The 16,269-nt window shown below is 36.9% G+C and overlaps 1 protein-coding gene across 9 annotated transcripts in view; it reads left to right on the forward strand.

Annotated features, from left to right (window-relative positions):
• LOC100744677 overlaps positions 1-16,269 on the forward strand; it is a 126,354-nt gene that overhangs the window by 6,177 nt on the left and 103,908 nt on the right. For 7 of the 9 annotated variants that reach the window (XM_012380705.3, XM_033318646.1, XM_033318647.1 and 4 more), the window contains exon 2: positions 1-389. In XM_012380705.3, the coding sequence (XP_012236128.1) occupies positions 1-389 (389 nt within the window). The remainder of the gene's footprint in view (positions 390-16,269) is intronic. The other 2 variants (XM_033318650.1, XM_033318645.1) reach the window with 2 other exon arrangements.

The raw sequence follows: 16,269 nt of genomic DNA on the forward strand, positions 1-16,269 counted from the left end.
GCGGCTCGACTTTTCGACACGGCGAAAAAATCCATCCTGGCTCTGAACCAATCTCTCGAGAAGGTAGCGTAAGTGTACCGCCTAGCGAGGTGTCTGTCAGCATCCCGGGTGCTTGGGATTCAGAGAGCACTGTCCTTGAAGGCCTCGAGCGCGATGGAGCCGGTAGTGCAGAAACGGCTACCACGGCGACCTTGAGCCTGCCGAAAATCAAAATTGATTCCTCGTCGTGCGGTAGCTCGGATGCGACGTTAAAAGAGGGCCAGGTGAGTCCTGGTCCACCTGGATCAAAATGGAAGTTGCTGAAAGCGTTGAAGGAACGAAAGGCAGAGGAGAAACTGAAGGAAGTCGAGGATTCCAAGGAGACCACCATTTCTCAGGGACCCACAGCAGTGAGTATAATGATAAAGTGAGGACACGAAAATCTTTGTAAGGCGTACTCGAGATTCGGAGATTGGGTCAAGTCGTAGGATTAAGTAATTTATAGAACCTGATTTGCGGAGTATGTTGAGCATTGTCGTAATTGGTTTATATTGTGTTCTAGTAATATAGGTTTTCCGGCATATTCTATGCGCAGGATGTTAATGGCTGATGAAGTGTAACTTTCACTATTAATGACAGGTTGTAAAAACACTTCCTAAAAATTAGAACTTGTTTTCATTCGTACGATATGTTCTTTTCTTTTCACAAAATTTGTTTTTCGAACAGCGGGAGTCTCATCTTCGTTTAATATGTTGAATTATAATACACGCACAGATCTTTTTCAGATCGGTAGATAAAATGAATGTTAAAAATATATCGAAGAATCTTTTAACATCCTGCACAGAATTCGACAAGGAACCGAGTGACGTAAGTCTAGAGAAACGACTCACAAGTATTAATTTTATACATTATTATGAAACCAAAATCACAATTTAGCTGTAAAACGTAGAAAAGAACCAAGTGTAATACAATCACGAACTTATATCACTCGACTTCTACCAGTAGGAAAACACCATTTCCTTGAAAGTTATCTTAACAGTTCAATACCAGTGACCATACAACCCGATACAATTATTATCAGGACATTTTCCAATGCTTCTTTTCGCTAGCGAGTGTCGAGTACGTTGTACGCGTACAAATGGACTGTAAAGCGAAGCAACATACGAATTTAAGCACGATTTCGCGCGTAACGTGTAACCATATGTGTGGTGCCATCCGATATGGCGCATCCAGTCAATACTAATGTAATACGATACTACGATAGAAGAAAGCGGGAGTGAAGCTTTGCCGGGCGTAAATCACGTCCCCGTGGTCCATTTTCGCGTCGACCGCGAAAATAAAGACCGAGATAGACGCGCAGGACCGAATTACGAACTTCGATATAATAAACGACATAATGAACTATGGTACTAGTCAATTCAGCAAGTGCAACGTCACTGACGCTTGGCCAAGCAATATACTTGTAGATGATGAGAATTTTGGGTGCATGAATCCAAAAGCAGATCGATCGGTGATCGTGATCGACGATTCGATCGATTTCGAGGCCGCCGTTTAGAAATTACGACAAGTAACTATGGCAAAACGGCGGACGCATCGAACGCTAAAATAAACGAGGCTTACACTTAATTAAAATAGATCATAGGTATAATTAGATGGTGCTTGAATAATCGATACGCTTTAAGGTAGTATTAGTAGGAGCCGCGTGCCTGCGCGGTCTGACGAGGGAATTCGCGAGACGAGGCTAAGTATTATTCGGTCAATTAACGTTTCCCCAATACATGCAGGGGAACGACAAGTCTTTCATAGGTTCCCACAATGAACAAAGTGACGCTCGATTTTCCGCGCGTCTCCATTCACCATTTTTCTCTCGTGGCTTTTCCGCCCGCATTCACGCACACGCAATTCGATATTATAACATAGCGCGTAAATAAAGAGATGTGCGAAACAGTGCGCATTTGTACTTAAAAAGTATTAGAATCACACGGAAGACGGAAGGCTTCCTTAGGATACTTATAGTGTTTATCGATGCAAGTGATGTACTTACAAGTCACGAGATTCCAATCTATCGATACATCTGGACGATTAACTTAATCTTATACAGTGGCTATTAAAATTGTACTATCTTAAAAATATTAATATTTTACGTTCAATGTTAATCGATGATTCAATTGTTACGTGACCAATGATCGACTGCGTCGTTTAAAAGACTTGCAGAAGAAAGTGATACAAGTGACAAAATTTTCAAGTTAAGAAAATCGTAAATCAAACTTTAATACAAAAGTTTCTACTTATCGATATATATTAAATATAAAGAAATACTTAAACCGTTTCCTTTCTATATCATACGTATCGATTCTTTTATTAATTTCATTCATTTTTTATTACAAAGTGTAGCCAATTGTTACGTTTCCAGTACGTGTTACGATATTTGAATTCCTAAATAAATTCAACAAATTGTATTTTTAGGAAGTCGTATAATTTTATTAGCCATTGCTATAGTCGACCATCGAACATAGTATTTAAGAAGCTTCCACTCTAACACGTTCATCTTCAGCATCGACCTACGTCAGGTTTAATAACGGAATTAAAATGACTTAAAGAAATTCGAGTAAGTAACAAGTAACTATGTGCTTCTTCCGAATTAAATCGCACGAATTTCTGAATAGTGCGCGCTGAAAGCACAAGCTCGTACAACGTTAAGGGTAGTTTATCGAGAAAAATGTTCGAAAATAGAAATGGTGGGAAGCAAATCGCGCAGGCACGATTGAAAAATAAAGAGGAAAGAATCTCGCTCATCTCATGCACATCGAAATCAATCGCTTCCGAGAAGGCGTAAAGGAACGAATAGGAGCGAAAAGGAAAATGGATTCACCAATCACCGATATTTCGATTCACGGGGAACACGATGATATTTGTCTGATCGACGATAGTTTCGCCAGGGAAACATGGATTCCGTGATTCGTATCCAACCGTTTATCGATCCCGCGAAAGCAATAAAAAGCAACGCTGACGTAATTCCAACTTATTCTGGATTTGCCTGGGGAATTGACATTTCAATTAATAATACATGCAATTTAAAGAACAACAAAAACTAATCGTTCTTTCCGACGAACTTTAGTAAAATATCTGGAAACGTTCTATTTGTTGATAATTAGACGAGTTGTAAAATAATGTTCGCATACTAGATCTCAGTGTCTGAATATAATTTGAAATTGTAACATAAAGAAGAGGAAATTTAATTTATTGTGCTTAGAATAATTGTGTGTATAATAGTACAACTGTCTAAAAGACTGTTAATTATAATTTTGCAACATATAAACGATGCATGCAGATATGAAATTAAATCCATTCGTGAGTCTTATAGATAGTAAAATTAATTAAAAATTAATTTTTAAGAATAATTCATTGTCAATAAGATAGAAGCATTTAACTGCCCGAAAACCAAGAAATCTTGTAGAAAAAGGAAAGAAGACAAACGATGCAGAACATCTGAAGATTTCCAAGAAATCTCAATTTAACAGAATTTTCTTACTAAGGAAAAACCAATAGAAATCCTTTTACAAATACTAGCCATTCGATCTTCCTACATTTATTACAATTTTTATTACGTACAACATATCAAGAGTTAAAAAAGAAAAGGTCCTGCCAAATTGTTTTTCAGAACATAAGTCTTTCTATAGAAATCCTATTTCTACTGTACTATACGAGTAATAACGTAGATCACGATTTATCTCGGAATTGCATTGAAATAACGTAACTTCGAATCTGTTCCGCTCTTCGATCTAATACGAAGGTAAAGTTCTCGTCGATCACGTGTTCCCCGCATTTTACTACACGATATATTCCGTTTGGTAGAGCGTGAAGACGCAAAAGTCGATATCACGTCAACTCGCGTGACAAGATATTACGTGGACAATACATTACGTACTTCCTTCCGTTCTATTCTTCCCGCGCGTTACACGAATGTCGCGAAACTAGAGAATTCCGCGATTCAACGAGTTTCCATTTACGTTAATTCGAAGAAACTCGGCGAGTGAATCTTTCTGTGAATATTTACACGATTAATCGTGGAGGGAAAACTTGTTTTTTTACACGTTGGTAATTTATACGTTTTATTCCTGGTGGTTAAGGGTGTGTTCTATCGAAGATTCGCGATCAGTGAGTAAAGTTAACGATTGTTGTCGTGCATCTCGTAGTATTCGTAACTAGTGGACACTATATACGCTGATAGTACGATAGAAGATAATTAAACGCTCGATAGCTACGCGATGCGGCACGTAGGTATATTCTTGAAACGGTTATCATACAATGGGGTGTAATATAAGACGGTTGCATAGCTATTGGTATCTTTTGGAAAATATAATTAACGAAAGAATGTTTGCCACTTTTCTTTTATGGAGAGAAAAATTGAATCAATCGACCGGAATTTAACGCTCTTACTTTTAAACATTTCTGAATTTTTTCCAATTTCTTGAAAAATCAAGATGCATTCTGTTACGATATCTATAAAAGAAGATTTCATTGAAATCTGAAACGAGAAACAGATATTTAGATTTCGAGTCGATGGTCTTATTATTCTGAATTTTTCTAAAACCTCGCTCGCTATTTGAATATACAATGCACCCACGACCTTCAGTACCTAGCACACGTTATTCCGAAACCATAGGTCGATAGCGTGATTCAACAACCCCATAACAATCACTCTGTTCTCGCTTCCTAGTCCGATATACCTACGTCACACGCTCGTAAACGATCGAACGAGAGCAGCTAAGATTCTGCTCGCATACCATTTCGATATCTCGAAACGATCGATCGCGTTCCGTGTACCGATAACCGTTCAACGCATAACACGAATCCGCAATAGTTTCATAATCGAACGGATAAAGCCAGAGACGCAAAAGCACGCCGATGCAACGATCATGAACTCGTGCAATCGTACGAATGGTCGTACTATGAGACAGTTCGATCACATTCGAACGTGCGTGTAGTGTAAATGCAATGATGAACGAACAGGCGTAACACACTCGCGTCGTACATACGTCCAAAGTATATGCTTCCGTATCTAAAGACTTCGCAGCCGTATAATACTCTTAATTAAGCTAGAAATTAATTGATCGTGCGTACGTACATTTGGTGTTAGTGTTTTAGGGAAAGGAGGAAGAAAACCGGGCACTGTACCTGTTCGCGATTCCGGTTATCTTCAGGTGGGATTTCCTATGAGCGGCGAAAGTAAATGTCTAAGTCTAGATGTTATCGCCTAGATAAACGTCTAGACATTTTCGACTAGACGCAGTGTCTTTTTTGTGTATTTGTTATTTAAGCTCCCCAGAACACAAACTGATCAATTGCAGTTTTGTAAATTTTTCAATTTTATTATCCGCATAGGTAATTACAGCGTATAATTAAACTTCTCAAAGCAACGAATAATTTATTTCCCTAAATTTATTTGCAGCAAGAAAATGACATAAATATCCATATAATTGAAGGAAATTAAAAAAAGAAGATTATAACATTGAACACATTTTGCATTACTTTTCAATTTATAGAGTTAATCGGTATAGCTTCTGAGTAAAACGAGGTTAGATATTTGTTCTCTGAATTCTCGCAATCTTTAATAAATTATTTTGCACTTTAGTATACTTTCATCGTCGTCGAAAGAAAGGAGAGGTTTTCTTCGGCGTTTGAAAATCATTTATAGAAACCAGAAGTATGCTTCTTGCAAATCGTTTAGAAGTGTGCTTTTTCAATGTATCATAATGCAAATATCTCATACTGGTAAAAAATGTGACGAACAGAATACACTCGCGATTCGGAGTACACATTGACACACGAGAAACTATTGAGTTGAGTAATAGATTCGTCCGTTTTTCACTGGTATATACACTTCGAAGAATATTGCATAAATTATTTGGAGAATGTGAAACTGTATTTGAACTTTTCCATAGGAAAGAGATGAAGAAATAAGATAAATTTACTCCTCGGTCAGACGGATCTCATATAAAAGCAGCAACATCAAATGTGCTCTTTTATGAAAACACGAATAAACTTACTACTCCGTCTAATATATGTATATAGTTCTCTCAACAAGTCAGATTTTTATAGAATATTCCTTCCTTTTTTTATTACAAACCTCGATGCTTTTATATATAAGAAATTCACTTACGTAAAATTTGATAAGAACTGAACTTGCAATCTATCTTACTTCCCTGTATAGCTGAAAATTATAGTTAACGAGGATTTGTGACTAAAAACGAAAAGGATGATTCGAAGAAAGTTGATGGAAATAAAGATCGATCAAAATGGAAATAGGAACTTGGTGGGACTATCAGAGAAATCTCTGTGTTCGAACGCCGTGTGCAACTGAATGAAAGCGTCCACGGTCATATTGCGACACATATGCGACAGTTAAAAGTCGCTTGGAAGTATGCGAAAAAGTGTTCTTCGATGTATCATGATAAATCATCTCACACCGATGGAAAATCTCTGCGTTTGAACGACGCGTAAAACCGAAATTTACGCATAGATGTGACGCTGATAAGAAATCCCACCTTTATCTAGAATAACGAGGCGATCGCGGAGTCGTGGCTCGGGATCTGACCAACAACCACGCGTTCTGTTTAATTAGTCAGAGCCTGGGGGCACGTATCACGCTCGGTCGGCCGATCGATTCTTCTGGTAATTGGCGAATCGTGCCACTCGTGCCGGATGGCCGCCTGGTCTTTCGAGACGTGATTCGCCGGTGATGTCAATAGCAGCAAAAAGTCGGGAGAATTGTCGTGGCCCTCGTTCCAAAGCGATATTCGAGAGGAAAGGGAAATTGCGGTGAGATGGTTGGTGTATCCACGTGACTGGATAATTAGCAATCAGACCCTTATGCGAAGGGTTGATTATCGAGGGGCGTTGTCGGCTATGGTCGTGTTAAATAGCAAATGGCTTGGTGTAGGGGAAGGTCGTGTTGCCAGAAGGGACAAAGTTCATGTTTAATAATAATAGGAACACAGGCTCATACTGCAATTTGCGAAAGTTTTATACGAACTAGGTTATTGGTTTTATAAGGGTAGTTAAATATACCTTTTGGATATGATTCTACGTGTTATGTAAAAGAGATGATAATGGTGTAGAGGATGGTGATGCATTTTTATGATTTTTCCTGCCCAACAGATTTCTTGATAATGCTGTAGTAGAAGCCTGACCTCGATTTAGGAGAATGCGTACCATGTGGGGAATTTTGTATGAAGTCACTTAGAACGAGCTAGGAGAAAAAGATGACAAGAAAGTCAGCTTTTAGGAACAGGTACTAAGAAGAGAGTGAGGAGAATGTAAAAAGCGAAATAAGCAAAAAAAATGATTAGTGTTGGCACAGCAGATCATACGAAATAATAATTAATTTAAATTAATCGATATAACAGTAAGGGTGAGGGGGTAGCTACTAATTGTTGGATTGAAATGCCTTTCCAGAAGAATGATATCAAAGTTAACAAATACTGGGCGTTTTACATCTAAGACTTTTGCATACTGTGTTGCATCAACATAAGGGAAATTCATACACCAAATCTCTTTTCAAAGTTTTTAAAAGATTCGACGCGTTGTAGAAAAAGCTTTGTGCAACGAGTAGAAGAAAATTTAGTGAGATTACGTTTTTAATAGAAAATTGACCTCCTTTTTGTATAAATTTACATAACAAACAGAAGTAAGCTTAAAAGATTTAATACTTATTCATCGAGTTACTAGAACACGGTTCATTCTCGCTCTACTTATGATTTAATCGTTCATAGATTTCCTTTAATTTGTAAAATCTTTTCCTTCCAAAATTATGAAATATTTATTTCCTAAACGTGACAATGTTATTTCAAGAAAAACAATATAAAAAATTAAAACTGACTTTTTCGTGTTACAAGATAATAATAATTCCTCGAGAAACAAGCTTTCCTCTGCGTTCCGTAAAGATCAGTCTATTTTAAGTCAGTGTCAAAATATAGAAACCTACCACGTCAAACGAAACCAGAAATGGAAGCTTGGTATCGATAAATTTTCAATTAATCCATAGCCGTCGGTCTTATTGTTAACAGACTTTCAAAAATTAAAGTTTCTTTGTATCCAGTGAATTGTTCTACAGCAATTTTGTAATGCTTCCTTTTTCCATTCGATCTTGCTGTTGTACCGGCGTGGTGATTCGAGTACCTTTGATATTGATCAAGCATTTAATTGCCAGTAGTGTCTGTTTTTTCACTCGTGCTTTAGAAATACAATTTTTTTCGTTTATTTCTCCAGGACTTATTTTCGCTGATTGCATTGTTCCATTAACTTTTTCCCATTCGATTCGATCGTTTCTTTTTTAAGAAATTTGTAATTGTACGTGAAAGTTCTTTCGATTTGTACAAAACGAAGCGAAACTTTGTTTCTTTTATCGATGTTTATTGGCGTTTTGTTTTTATGAAATATGTAGGACATTGAACAGGAAGCTGCTGGATTATTCTGGTGATGTACAGCTACCGTAGATTAAATGTCTTTCTACGAAGATTACTGTCGTTTTAGGATCATGCGATTACACGCTACATGATACACATCGTAATTGTTGAAAATTGGATCAGATAGGAGCATGAGAGGAGGCTTACGTGACATTCTATAAAACGAGCTGAAATAAAATTCTTTGGAATTTCCAATTACCTTCGTTATCTATGAATAAATAAAAGTTTCTCTTTTGAACGATGCCAATCGATTGGCGATAAAATTGACGTTGAAGCTGTAGAAATTAATTATTATAAAATAAATTACATTTCTCATAATCTCGAAAGAATCTCATTTTACGCGTGATCGTAAAATCAAATACCTTCGATAAAAGCCACGTTTAACGCTGGAATCCCATTTCTTCTGAAAGATGAGAAAAGAGAACGAGCTGCTTATTGCGAATTTATGGTAGCGAGGAACAAAGGACGCGATAGTTTCAAGATACGATGCCGTATAGTTCGAGATTTCATGCTGCTAACGTTCCTCGTTACTTTTTCTAATACAACGAAATTGCAGTTAGACGTGCGCTTAACAATTCCATGCGGCGACACGTGCCGCTCATAGAAAACGTTCTTTCCGAAAGCAATAACAATAACCACGTTTAAGTGACACAAGTGATTAAAAGGTAAAATACACGTATTCTATTGCTTGAAGCTCTTTAATGACGAGTTTAAACGATTGAACGTAGGTTGATTAAATGGGATTATTGGAAAATTATTGACGTTTTGCGAAATCCAAGCAATTCAAATTCAATAAGAGATCAATTTACAAGAAATTCAATATAGAAAGTGTTTTCATATGAAAAATGTATCGTTTGTCGTTGATCGTACATTGCTAATTTGTACATTTTTTAATTTATTTCATCACGTAATAGGAGATACAGGAAGGAAATTGTATGTAATTTGGAAAATTGAAAATTTTGGAACAAGGAATCGCCACCTATTAATTCCATTTCTCACGATTGAATTCACTTGCAATTATCATTGTTGATCGTCGTGTCGTATCGTACTTAGATCTCAGAATTTCACAAACATAGAGAAAGTGAAAGAGAAAATCGAAAAAGCTAGACCAAGATGAGAAACAATGAAATCAATTATTCGTAATGGCAAACAAAAAGCACAATTGCATATTTGCAACTCATGAGCAAAAGTGAATTTCTCAGATCTTTCTGATCTTTAATCAGATCTTTACGATCTGAAAGTAACGCGAAATGCATTGTAACGAACGTTTAATCAAATAAGAAGAGATGAATCGAAGTTTCGAGGGAGTCTCCTCTGTATCTTCGAACAGCCTATAAATACGTTTTATTCGACCATGATCAAGGCGCCACGCATTAACCGACCTTTCCTTTGTTGTATTATTTCCAACAAAACGTAGAAGGATCGTGAATTCCGTTTACGTTCGCGGAACACACGACCATCTCTCTTTTGAAACGCTTTGTGAACGAGATCCAACGAACAAACACCCGGACCAATTGTGTACCATTTCTCACTTTTATATGAAACGAATTAAGGCGCAAGTAAGCAAGGATGAAGATCCAAACGAAACAAGAGATACGTACTCGCGTCTAGTGACGTTAACTGTGTATCTATATTGTACGATTCTAACGATCATGGATATTGTATATGCATATTGTCACGGTGTCATTGTGTCTAACACGTTCTTAGCGGTCTTTTTCCAGTCCAATACGAGGCTGAAATTATTCAAAGATTCCTTTGGATCTTCGTATCAGTCATCGAATAACGTTTCCACATCATTCGATATTTCTATCAAGATGCTTCCTACTAAAATTCAAATCAATGGAACAGAAAACTGTGTCTAAAAGCAAGGTTCGTTTATACAATGCAGGAATCTTAGACATCCATGTCGATGGAACGTCGTGTTCGGCTTCCATTTAAATCTCGAACTGGTTCTCGATTTTTCCATAAGAGAAGAAGATCAATCAAAGACAAGAACGAGAAGTTTCTCCATGCCAATTCGGATTCGAAACACGCGGACGTTATTCGACGATGTGTACTCGTGAGTCCAGGTTCACAGGAATCTTCGAGTAGTTCGCGCAGCTTCTGGAACTTGCACTCTACACGCGGGATCATCTTCGAAACTGAGAAATCGCGTGGCGTCGTTATACAAGTACAGCGATCTCCGCGAGAGAAGATCGTCGGGGATCGATGAAGTAGGAAGATCGCGTCCGCTCCAAGTAGGTCCGTATTTCAGGCTGGCTCAGCTGATTAGGCACGCGATAGAGTTCCCGTCTCGCGGGATATTCGCCTATTAAAATCCTAGTCTCTTCGGGTAGTGCGCGAGAAACTGGCAATCAATCTCGTGAACGAGTATCGTCGAAGATAAAATAAAAACTAAATATTTATTACTAATAGAACTAAAATAAATAAGCCACACGAGTGTCTAGCACGTAAGTATGACATCGATCTTAGTAAATCAACTAGAGATTAAAAAATCAATGTTGATTTATGCAAAGGTAGAACGAGTTACGTAGAAACGCTCGAAACCAGGAGACAGTAGTAAAATCCAGAGGACGGTAAAATCCAGAGAACAGTGTAATGTGGACAAGGGTTCACAGTGGAAACGCGACCGAAGTTCGAGAGTTTACCTCCGTAACCGAAGATCAAACCGCTTGTTACCGGCGAGCCTCGAACACTCGTGTAGTCCCGGCTTTGCTGTGGCTAAGGCCGCCATAAGGGTCATACTCGACGGATACTACTGTTAAGCTGCTTCGTTTCCGGCATGCGAAGCTTCTCGCGGAAAGCCCCGGTTGTTCTCTCACGGACGCGCGTTACTCGCACGCCCACGCGTTTCACGTGTATTGACTCACGCGCATACGAATACACACACACATACGTATACATACATACGCATACAAACAAGAACACACGAGTACATGCACACGTCAAAAGGTATATCTAAACACGTATTGTAATGGTATTATAGTCTACGCGGTAGTTTTGTGTCAATTAATAACGTAACGAAACCGTTTAGCCGTGTATTCTCCAGGGGGGCAGAATATTACGTAGGGTAAGAAGCTTTCGTGTGATAACTGGCAAACGCGCGGCGAGGGAAACGTGTAGCTCGGGTTGCATCTCACTGGCTCATGCACGGAAGCGAGTCTAGAGGCATTGGGTTACGACAGGGGCAAACTTGTAGGGGAAAGAGTGAGAAAATGGTCGACATTGGTGGTATTGGTGATGTCGATCGTGATGTCTAAAAGGTTGTGTCCGGTTGCTTTCCGGGGAATGGAATGCGTAGATACTCGAACCATCTAGTCAAGTGTCAGCTACGTGAAAATAATGTTACAGCTGCTTAGGACTGTTTTCCTTTCTCTCGTCTGTTTTAATTTTTGCGCAGAAGCGTACGGTGTTTTGAAAGGGATGAATAAACATAGGACGATGTTTATGTTTACAAAATAGAAAGGATGATATGATATGAGAAGCGTAAGTTTTAGGGAAAGGAAAACGAGATCGAGAGACGCTGATTCGATCTATGCATCGCTGATATATATTTAGATGTTCCATTGGTTTCCTAATAGATAGTAGTTTGAGATAGATATTTAGAGAAAAATGTTTTGATTCGTTTTGTTTATTTAATTTTCTCTGTGTAATGAATTATCCACTGAAATATCCTGTCCTTGATCGATCCAATTTTAAACGAGCTTTTTAAACGAACCTGCCAACTGAAATTAAATACTCACTTCGAGACTATTTTATAATTATAAACAAAGAACAAAAAAGGGAGAACTGAGTTAAAAGTAACCTTCTCTTAATCGAAACATGGTCAGAATTAAAGGATGAAAATAAATTTGAAGTAAAAGAGAAAGGAACAAAGAATAATTAGAAACAAGCTGATAATCTTTTTCTATTTGCATTAATATCGGCGTTTTAATTGCAATAAAGAAACGGAGAATGTAATCCATTCAATTTAGTTGATGTTCGACTGAAAAAAGTGGATCAGACTTTATAAATGCTCTTGTTATGTCTTCATCTTAACTCCGCGTAAAGGAATTGTTTTGCAGTTTAAGCAAATTGCTCGAGGCAAGAAAAAGTTTCTAAAAGAGTAACACATAATTAGACTCTGTTCTTAACTTTCTGGAGAACAGGGGCAAATTCGTTGGTTCAACGTAGATTTTCCGGTTAAGAAAGTAAGGAATGATGCATAACAGGAGCCTGAGAGCGGTAACGGTGTATAGAAAGAACTTAAAGAAATATGAAAAGAAAAAATAAAGAAAAGGCTGGCAATTAAAAGTATCGTAACGTTTTTCTCGTTTTTGTCGGATATTCCTCTGTCGTGTTTCACAATTTTAAACACGTGTCCAGAAAGACTCGTTCTAACACGTGGAACGATCAATGATTTAATATCTAATGAAAACGTTAATTTGAGAAAGTGTACATTACGATCCATATTAATTGTTCAAGAGACCAAATTGAACTATTCGTCGTTGAAAAATAATAGGTAAGATAAAAATAAAGAAGAATTTAGAATTAACGTATATTAGAAAATAATTTTTATAAAAAAAGATTTACAGAAATAGCATAGCTCATACATTTCTCAATCCAAATTAATTCATGAATTAGAGAAGCACACATTTATTTGACTAGCTTCTTTAACACCCGTTAGACAAATCTATCGTAACAAAAATTACTCTAAAAATTTCATTTGCTCCGCGTCATTATAATATCGTTCCTGTAGCATACATAGCGTTCCTATAGAAGATTTGCATTTCGTAATTTTAAGTCACTCATCGTTGCTTGTTCGTAGCACATCTATCACTTGTTCTTTCTAATTTCTCAGTACATTTCCATCAACAATGTTGCGCATCTGTTGCAACGTCAGCTTCGATAACCGTCACCTTGCTCTCTACTTCACTCGTACAATTGTAAAACTCGTTTGTCCCGAAGATCTCTGTTATTCCATCCAGTGTTCGTCGAAACTCTGTAAAATTCATCACTTTACTGTCACAAACCGTCTTTTGAAACGTCGCGCACGCGCGACATCCAAATGTCGATCGGTTTAATTTCAATTCTCGCAAACAAAGCACACGGTAAAAGGAAATATATTTCGCGGATTAGCTGGCTCGTTCAAAGTTCCAGTGATCATGTAAATCCTTCTTTAATACTTGCACGACTCGTAAAAGGAGCGCATTTAACTTTGATCATTTATCACGGGACACCGGACCCACGTGTTTCTCTGCAATTCACGACGAGCGAAATTATTGCACGCTACGACCTACATCATGCAGCCGGAAGTATGAACTTCAGGAGTTCTATTATCTCGGGGGTGGCGCGAATCATGCGAACAGCCTTGCGCTGCTATATTAAAGTTCGATATTTTATGAGGTAGTGCTCGTTCAAATCGTTTATTCTTCCCAACTTCTCAGAGAGATACTTTTAACGTACTTCTGAACGTAAATTATATTATTTCTTTTATTTTGTAATATCTGGACGTTTTAACATCGTAATTCATTTTTATTCAGATTTTAATGACACCTGCTCTGTTCATAATAATTAATCCTTATTAAGATATTCAAAATTAACGTAGACACAAGCTAGGAATGGTAGAATTATATTTCTCTTTAAAAGTTGAAGAAATTTTTGTATTGCGTTCATAGATTTTTTTTTTAATAATGCAGTAATTGATTTTTATTCGTGTTTTAATGACGTTCTTTGTCTGTGTCAATTGACTCTGTTATTGAGAATTCATTAGCAAAGTGTAAATAATACTAAAAATGATTATTTCTCTGAAAAGTTTCACAAATTTTTCTATTAAACTATCGGACCTGTGTGTAGCGACGTACAATGTAACTTGTGCAAACACCGAGCATAGTAAAGTGTTAGTAAGTCATGAAATATTTATAAAGCTGTGTAGGATGTTACAAAAGATCTCTTTTTGTAAAGTAGGGCACGATTTACATCCAGAAGATCTAAATGAAATTGATTACGAACAACAGGACTATAAAACTGACTTGGTATAAAACCTAACAAATCTCGAGTATTCGGTAAATGTCTTAATTCAAAAGCGCGTCAGTTCGAAAAATGCAAAGTTGGTGAATATAACGAGCAACATAGCTTTTGTACATGCGTAATTTTTACGAAGACGTCGACGGTATTTTGTACAATCAAGATTTCGAAACTTGAATTTTTCTACGTGTGTATTTGTAAAAATCTACTTGGAGTTTGTAATACAAACTTTGTATTCATATACACGATCCATTCTTGACTTTTGTACGCATGGATTTCCAACTTTGTACTGTCATACTTTCTCAGTACCGAAGATATTTATTCGACGATTTGCCATTTTGCTGTAGAAATTTTTCTACCACGAACTAAAAAAACGTTTCCAGCATCTTTAAACGTCGTATTGCAGTACCTTTTTGGATGAGAACACTTTTTAATGTTGCTCTTTGTTAGTAATTTATTCGTCTCATTGAATGAATAGATGAGTATTGAAATGAACGTGCAATAATTTATCCGTCGCTTTTAAAGCATAAAATGGAATCTTCTTCTTAGATTTGACAATTTCAAATAAAAGAATTTTTCATTTCATTTCTTCAAATCATTTTTCACTATATTATGTATATAAATCTTATTTGATGATAAAAAGAAGATATAAAGGATCGCAGCGTCTCACGATCGAAAGAAAAGCATACGAATATTATTTTCTAACTTGGCTGACTATTCCATGATCATATTCTACAGAAGAATTATAATTAACACGGCGGAAGTTTCGTCAATATTCTACATCTTACATCAACTGTTAACAGACTCCACTTGTTTGCTAACTTTTTTATAGATAAATCTTCCTTATAGCTTCTAAACGTATCAATTCGTCGAATTCTAAAGGCATCCGAGAATGGATGGCATTAAGCTTTATAGAAGTAAGATATAGCAAACTGTAGCCAGACAGAAACAAAAGCGAAAACAATAACGTGACATGAAATTTTAGTGGTATACAGTATTTTACAAATTTCGCTAGTCTAATAGCTGTGAGAATATGAGGATTAATCAACTTGTCGATGTTGGTCTTAAATTAAATACTTAAACCACGCTAAAATAATTATACAATAATATACAGGGTGCTACATATATAGGAAAGTTATGTAACAGTATACCTACCTAAATATTAGTCTCTATGATCCCATTTTGAACAAGTTCTACAAAAAACACTGTATCAACAAGTGTATAAATATATGCATATAAATATACAGCTGATAAGAGGATGAACATTCAAAAAGTAAGCCGAGCATAATAAACCAACAGTAAAATATCTACAAAAAATATATTATCTTTTATATCATAAAACTATTTGCCGTTATTTACGTATAATTTAAAACGCAAGAAATATTATAGTCTCCGATACAATCTGCAAGCACAAACAAGCAAACAATTTATTCTTATCTCTAGCAATAAATCCAAACTAGTAACTCTGTCGGTAATAACTCAATAGCTGATAATCATCTTACAAAGATGATCTCTGTCTATCGGAAAAACGATCGCGCTACCCTAATTCATTCAATCCACTAAAACCCTTGATCACTGTAAACAGGTCACACGCATTGTTACCCTTAACACATCTGAAAATCGCGCGAATCTCCATGATAACACTATCGTCGAATCGATCAGCCGTGATTCACAGAAATATTGTATACGACTGAAATTTGTTGAGGCACGTTTGACATCATTAAGCCCGTGATGCAGCGTGGCCATTGAGCGTAAACGAGCGTTCGCAGGCGCTCAATTGCACGCACGCGGATGGCTATCTTCTTGGCTGCATAAA

Source organism: Bombus impatiens, unplaced genomic scaffold (genome assembly GCF_000188095.3).
Source record: "Bombus impatiens unplaced genomic scaffold, BIMP_2.2 scf_0106, whole genome shotgun sequence".
NCBI classification, from domain to species: Eukaryota; Metazoa; Arthropoda; class Insecta; order Hymenoptera; family Apidae; genus Bombus; species Bombus impatiens.